General features: G+C 36.3%; 1 protein-coding gene across 1 annotated transcript; it reads left to right on the top strand.

The window, feature by feature from the left end:
* The first annotated feature begins 444 nt into the window (after positions 1–444).
* Positions 445–6,236, top strand: LOC113238928 (transient receptor potential channel pyrexia-like). Its single transcript, XM_026475778.1, has 5 exons — positions 445–654; positions 1,775–1,921; positions 3,403–4,635; positions 5,010–5,291; positions 5,706–6,236. Exons 1-5 carry the CDS (start codon positions 445–447, stop codon positions 6,234–6,236), a joined length of 2,403 nt encoding a protein of 800 aa, XP_026331563.1.
* The last annotated feature ends 1,663 nt before the right edge of the window (positions 6,237–7,899 follow it).

The following is a 7,899-nucleotide window of genomic DNA, read 5'->3' as shown; positions in this document are numbered from 1 at the left end:
GCTAATGCGCTCGAAGTTAATTCTCCGCGCATTATAGTTGATTCGAGAATCAACGATGACGATGAATTTAATTCCAAGAATATATGCATATACATTTTTGTAACAGTAGAGCTCCTTGTGAAAGAGTTCATCCAAGGAAGTACTACCACCTTACCATTTCTGCCGCCAAGCATTAGTGTTAGCATTAATTACTGGTTTTGAAGCGCACTGATGGAATTTGAGGCACATGGGACTTGTCCACTTAAGTCTCAAGAATGACGGGTGTAGTGGCCCCTAAGATCTTTGCGTTTTAAAGGTCTGAGTGGCTATAACTGTTAAGGACAGGCGTGTCGCTTACCACCAGGCCTATGACTTGTTTGTCCCGTAATTTGGTATCATCAAAAAAATATGTAAAATACTTTAAGCTAACAATCCTTTCTATTCAGTTTTACAGAAGTAATAAAAATGCTGCTGGAAGCCGGAGGGCAATTTAATACAATGAAGGCCGAGGGTATAAACAACGTAAACACTCCTCTCCACACGGCAGTTGAACTGGACTCTCAGGATACAATAACTGAACTCCTCAATTCTGGTGCTTCGATCACGTGTCTGAATGAAGCTGGTCAAACCCCATTGCATGTCTGTATCTTGAATAAATTGGAAGAGTCTTTAAAGGCAAGTATTCTTATTAAAAACCCTAATACATTATGAGATTTGTGATATTTCCAACCAAATATCTTTCTGCATCATGTCGTTCGCACGAAACGCTTTCTTCATCATTCCTGATGAGTGACATCTCTGTTTATGCAAAGCTACAATTTGTAGCTATAGCTACAAAGTAGTAGAGTAGCCGTGTATACACGGCTAGAGTGAGTAGACAAGTGCCTAGTAAATGTCGTCGCATAACATCAGGTGAGTGATAGGCGGTGGACGAAAACCCAATCTGCCCGCCCGGGTTTTAACCCATTTCTGCCCAAAATCGTGGACACTAGACTAAACTAGAAATGAAACGTGTTAATACTCACATTTTGCACAGGTTAAACTATTACGTCCACTGATCATAAAATTTTTCCATTCCGAACATTGACTTACAATTATATGGACGTCGGGTCCGCGCTAAAAAGTGTCCGCACTTGTAAGGCGCTAAAATCGTATACAGAGCGCGACACTCCGCTTTAGTCTTCATTTGTTCTACTGACAGCGCGATACTGCGATGACATTGCAATTTAAATTTCGAATAGGTTGACTTGGGACATTTTTTTCGTGGTTTTTGTATTAGACCCGTCGTCCATTTATTTGTAAGTCAATGATTCCGAATCACTATTTTACTTCGTAAATCTATGGTGAAAGTGATGAAATGCATTTTTGTTTATCCTAATAACAGTAGAGCTCCTTGCGATTCATCCAGGGAAGTACTGCCACCTTACCTATTTCTGCCGCCAAGCATGAGCATTACTGCGTTCCGGTTTAGAAGGATAAGGGGTGCTGGTGAAATTACAGGCACATGGGACTTGTCAACTTATGTTTCAGGATGACGGGCGCAGTGGCAGTGCTCCTTAAATCTCTGAGTGGCAATTTACTTTAGAAAAGAAAACAATTTTCCCTTCATGCGGTTTTGGATTTTGTGTGAAAGTTCTCTAACTAGTCCATAAGTAGTCTCAAAAATTATTTTTTCCTAACTTATGTAAAAAATATTAAGCTTTTGCTTCAAATTTCATATTTGTATATTACTCTATTATTGTTTTTTGTCCATGAAATGTTTGGACACTTTTGAAATGAAATTTTGAACCCGCAGATGTTGGTGAATTACGTAGATCCTCTCCCAAAAACAATAGACGTGAAGAATAGTGACAATCGCACTATACTGGATGTTGCAGTCACCGAGGCGTGGATGCCAGGTGTCTGTATTGCTTTGAAAGCTGGCGCTGATATTACTTTGAAAGTAAGTAAATATTGTTACGGTTAGTAATGAGTACAACCTCTCAGGTGTAGAAGTTGTTATATATGTCGCGGCCGTTTTTATTCAGCGCCGTATCACTTTACGGCTAGCCGGTTTGCAACACTTCGTCGCTTTCTAAAGCCTCATGTTCAGCCGGATTGTAATCACAATACGTTCTACGAAGCGGCGGCCAACGTATAGCCGTATTGTTCACAGGGAAAATATCGTGGCCATGGCATTTGTCTGTTCCATGATAGACTCATTTAAAAGCCAAGAAGAGGGAGTAGTGTCTGTTTTCCATAATACAGTTTACAGGGCTGAATCTTCGTTTCGACAAAATTATTATTGTTACACACCGGATTCCACAGTGGTTTAAAAGAAAACAAATGTAGGAAATGACACTATTTTACGGTTGACTCTGTCAACCGTGACAATGGGACCTGTAAAGGGTCGGTTTGTTTGAAAAAACAAATATACGCGATTTAAATCCGGAAAAATAGTTTCATTTCCTATGTGTAACAATCGCGAAAACCTAAGAACTCGATAAAACAAACGTAGTTTACATTACATAAATTTACATTACGTAAACTAACAGAGATTATATCAAATCAATGTTCTAGAAAAACATTAAAATTATTAAATAGTAAATTTCTGAATCTATTTCGATAAAAGTTGGCAATAAAGTTAATTCATTATGTAGTCTACCAGTATAATTATGATGAGTGCTGAGAACGAGGTGGCTGGTACTGACTCATGGCTTGGGGCCTAGGACGGCCAAGGCTGCATATCCGCCACTGATCACTATACAAATTAGGAATATTGTGACATGACGCCGCGTTACGTTATGGTATGCTATACAAATTATGTTGTTAGTCGTGCTATTGACCTGAATCTGTATTCTACATATGATGTTAGGACTCAATTTTGTCTGTTCTAAATTGGGATCAAAGTATGAAGAGAAAATTAATTTAAAATTTAAAATTAACTTAAAATAGTATTTACTAACAAGTGGGCCTTGGATGCCAAATAAACGATTGATTTATTTATTATTATTTAATAGTTAGTATTCTTTAAGTAGGAAGGATTGACACGCGCTCGTAGCGCGGCGCGGGAGGTCAATTTCATACCGGAGCCATTCTTAGAGTAGCCCAAATGAAGAGTGCGTCAGTATTTGTGAAATGTCACGACATTTTTTTTGTTATGTTTAGGGACGATTTGTTTTACGTATTCAGATTAGAAATCAGCTACTCGTTTGCCTCTTTAAATATTTATCTCGTTCAACCTGTCACCCTGTATATCGCATACATATACACAAAGGCTACAATTATACAGATTTACGACAATTAGAGAGACTTACTACAATTGCCAACCCTACTAGTGTGGTGGTGATTATGATAAGTCCTTAGCGGCATTTAGTAAGTCATAAATTTATCACAATTTGCTTGAACGAGGTCATAAAAAAGTAATCGTTTTATAACTTCCAGGCAAACAATAACGAAACATTGCTACACGTGGCTGCAAAAATTGGCAATATGTGTATCTTGAAAGAAATTGTCAGCGCAACTGAACAAGGCAACAATCAAAATCTATATAAAGCTATTTACCATGAACTTTTAGTTCCTACGAAAGAAAATGTTTTACACGTCGCGGCTGAAAATGGTCATACAGAAATACTAAATTATTTACTTCAGTGCACTTCCAGTTTCATTAATAACATAAACGGCAAAGGTGAAACAGCTCTGATTAAAGCCACTATCAATGGACATTTGGATTGCGTTAAACTTTTACTTACGAATGGAGCTGATATAAAAATTACTACAAAAGAAAAAGTTAATGTTTTTCACGTAGCCGCTGAAAATGGACATTTAGAAATACTAAAATATTTACTTGAACAAAAACTTAAGGAAGAAGAGCTATTATTGAATACCTTAACAGAAAGTAAGAATGGAAGTTTTGGTCCTATACATTTTGCTGTATCAAACAATCATGGTGATTGCGTAAAGTTACTATTGAAGAAGGGAGCTGATGTAAATTTAAGTACTGGCAAACATGGTCCATATAGCTTGTGGACTCCATTGCATATTGCTGTATACAAAAATAATATTGATGTTGCAGAGATTTTACTTCAAAATGAGCAAATAAGAATAAATGAAGAAAATGAGGAGTATTGGTCTCCTCTACATCTAGCTTTACACCTTGACGTTAGAGACATCTTACCTTTACTTCTAAGAAATGGAGCAGATTTGTCGTCCGCTATTCCATTTGACCCAGTAAAAGGAAAAATCGCATTACATTTCATGCTACGTAAAAACTCTCCGGAATCAGTAGATTTTATGGAAGAAATCTTTGATTCTTGCATTTCAACGAATACTGGGAACGATCCAAATTGCGAGATAACACTTGACTATAGAATACTCACTTCTACAAGAGAATCGAATCAAGTGAATGTTTTGCAAGAATTGTTAAACACAAACAATACTTATGTACAAAAGAAATTACTAGCCCATCCACTGGTGGAAAGTTTTATTTACTTAAAGTGGAAGGCATTACTGCCGTTTTCCTGTACAATAATAGCAATGTATGTGTTATTCGTGATCTCAATGACTATTTTAGCTGGGTCGCACTCGTACCATGATGTTACAGAACGACCGATATGGTTGAATCCTTTAATTTGGACGTCTATTATCCTTTGTAGTTTATACTTCATGTATGCCCAAGTGAGTTCTTTTTGTTATTAAAAATATTTGAGTCTGCTCTTGCTAGGTAGACAGAATACATTTTATATATTTTTATTATTATATATAGGTCTCTTCAATTCTCGACATAAACATATTAATGGATTTCTCTAATGCCTCAATTTGTCTCATCAATATTGCCAATTTATTTAGAATTTAGTGGTCTCATCACACATAGAATACACTGCTAGACAGTTACTTCATAGTGTACTACGCTCAGCTTGGTTACTTCTTCTTCATTTTGGAAGAATTGAGCAAAAATCTTTAGTAGGCTAGGGGTACGTTGAAAGCTCTGATAAATATTACATGTAAGTAACAATTATTGCCTTAACTTAATTTCACTATTTTATCTTCAGGTAGCGATCAGCCATTTTACGAATCCACATCGGGAGATATTATTTCGAGAAATCCCTATCGTCAGACTTGTAATTTTTTTGTTAGTACCCATACTCATGTACAACTTCGTAGTAACCCCGCATATGTCTGCAGGCAAAGATTTCTTGGTGGAATTGCTTCGAGATGTGACTGCATTTGCTTTGCCACTATCCTATGTGGCTTTAATGATGTTATGCTCTAAATTTATGAAATGGGGATATTATATACATATGTATTCGATCGTCGCTTTTAACGTTTTAAAGGTAAGTTGTAGAATCGAGAAGTGTGTATAGAAAATCTAGGGCTTTTATCCATCGCCAATGTAGTGAATTATTTTTATAGAGTCACGGTCCTGTTTGTATACAACAGTTTTTTCATGAATGTGGGATTTACTTCGATTGAAATAATATCCTGCAGTTAGGGATGAAATACTTTCTAAACTTTTATTTTCATGGTAAAATTTTGTACATAAATATGTTGTTTTGTTTACTTATGTACTATTGTGGTATAATCAAACCTTCGGCTACATTTGCACAAATACAACACGTAAAACAAACGAAGAATTCGTAACATTTTGTCGTCTTGAACGTTCAAGACATAAGGACTTGGAACCACGGGACTTAACTTACAGCACAAAGTGTACAAGCTTGATTTATATGGTTCTTTTTGGGTTTCAGATTTTTTTAATATTCGCATACTTGATTTTTACTTTCGCTATCTCTTTTATGATACAATTCAATGGTCAGGAGCCCTTCGAAAATCTTTGGACCGCTTTTTTAAAGACCATTGTCATGATGACGTCAGAGTTTGACTACGATGATGCATTCGTACAAAAGAAGTTCTCGCACATTTTCTTTTTAACGATCTCCAGAATATTTTTTGTCATGTTTGTAATCTTTATTGTTATTGTGTTAATGAATATAATGATTGGTGTAGCTGTTAATGATATTAATGATTTGAAAGCTCTTGGTAATATCAGAAGAATTGTCGACGAGGCTGATTTTTTAAGCGATTTAGACGTTGAAATTAATACCATAATAAAGATATTACCAAGAAAAGTAAATAGTTTTGTTAGAAACAGATGCAAGGTACAAACGACTTTGAAACTAAATCCAGGAAATCCCGAATATCAGCAAAATAATTTGTTACCATCGCATTTGCGTGATGCTATTTTGCATAAAACCTTAACACCGAAGGAACGACGATAAGTCAACTTATTAATATTAAATATTAGTTATAAAAATACTTAGTTAATATGAAATACTAGGTTGGATGAAATGTTTAAAGTTACTATGAAAAATTAAGATAGAATCCACTGAAGTACAAAGGCTAGTTAATAATTTGAAATATTTACATGATAATGTGGCAGAAATTAAAAATTATTTGATGAAAACATATATCCAGCAGTTGAATGTTAAAACTGGACCAGTCTGGTCTAATTTACAATACAAGGCATGCCTTTTAAGTTTTGTCGTTTGAAGAAAAAACACTACTAGAACCTTACATTATCTTTTATTGTTTTTCAAAATATTCATCACGTAGTTTAATATACTTTTCCGTTCACTTGAACCAGTCATTCAAACGTTTGTTCCACTCCAAAGTTCAATACGGCTGCCTTAAAAGCGTCGACTGCTTCTTCACCGAACTGGAACCTTTGACCACGAAGAGTTTTCTTAATTTTAGGAAATGTAAAGAAATCGTTAGGGCTTAGGTCAGGGCTGTATGGAGGATGGTCAAGAATTTCTACGTTTTTCTGCTTCAAATACTGAATAGTTTGACGAGCGCGAGCACCTTGCGTTGTCATGGTGTAGGATGATGTGCTTTGAGTTAGACATCCGAAGTTCGACGATGACTTGTGGTAAACAAACTGTGGTATACCACTCTACATTTACCGTTCTACGATTTTCAAGTGCAATCGTCGCAACATGACCGGTGTTCGCAACAAACGTGGCCACCATCTTCTTTGAAGTGCTTCGAGAGCGAACAGCTTTAGTCGACTTTGGCTCGTCTTGGAAGACCCAGACTGTAGATTGTTATTTGGAATCAGGATCGTAGGCATAGATCCAAGATTCGTCACCACTGATGATGTCGTATACGTGATTTGACTCTACTCGGTTGAACCTTTGAAGAGTTTTGTTACACCATTATCGTCGGAAAACAAATGCGGGATCCAACGGCAAACTAGCTTTCTCACACCAAGCGCCTCATACAAGAACTTCCGAATGGTTGTCCCTGAGATGCCTAATAACGTCTATCTCTCGATATATCAGATGACGATCTTCGAGAATTAGTTGTCTCACAGCAATGATGTTTTCTTCAATGAAGGCGGGTTTTGGACATCGTTCACGAGATTTGTCATTAAGACTGGTATGTCCATACTGGAATTCTAAATACCAGCGTTCGACAGTCCGCAGAGATGGGGCTTCATCATGGAACACAGATATTAGCCCTTGAAAACACTGAAGCCGTGTTAGGACTCTTTTCAAGTTGTACAAAATTATTGCACGGACATTTTCCTTAGTAAAATTCATTTTCGTACGTGACCTGACAGATTCAAAACGACGCAATGACTAAACAATAGCATTAATCCTAATACTCTCAATTGTTTTGAGATTCTAAATTCAAACAAATTTGAATATCGAACAGTTCCAAATTCAAAGCTGCCAGTAAATATATAAACGACAGAACTTAAAAGGCATGCCTCGTACCTGGCGACGTTATATAGATTAAGTTGTTTGATGCATTATTTTGTTGATTGAAATTATGGATTATGTTGTTTGAACTAGTTTGAAGATTTTAAGACTTTCGTGGTTATTCACTAAATGATTATCACTAATATCAGGTTTCTTACCACGGTGTGACTTCTTTTTT

Source organism: Hyposmocoma kahamanoa, unplaced genomic scaffold (assembly GCF_003589595.1).
Source record: "Hyposmocoma kahamanoa isolate Upper Pololo Valley unplaced genomic scaffold, ASM358959v1 98907, whole genome shotgun sequence".
In the NCBI taxonomy this organism is placed as follows: Eukaryota; Metazoa; Arthropoda; class Insecta; order Lepidoptera; family Cosmopterigidae; genus Hyposmocoma; species Hyposmocoma kahamanoa.
This window is presented reverse-complemented; position numbering and strand designations above follow the sequence as displayed.

What these genes read in the sequence shown, in the direction of transcription:
- LOC113238928 (XM_026475778.1), top strand. Translation starts at nt 445, where the DNA reads ATGCTGCTGGAAGCCGGAGGGCAATTTAATACAATGAAGGCCGAGGGT. An exon ending in GCGCTGATATTACTTTGAAA is followed by an intron (nt 1,922 to 3,402) that starts GTAAGTAAATAT and finishes TATAACTTCCAG; the next exon opens with GCAAACAATAACGAAACATT. An exon ending in TCGCTTTTAACGTTTTAAAG is followed by an intron (nt 5,292 to 5,705) that starts GTAAGTTGTAGA and finishes TTTGGGTTTCAG; the next exon opens with ATTTTTTTAATATTCGCATA.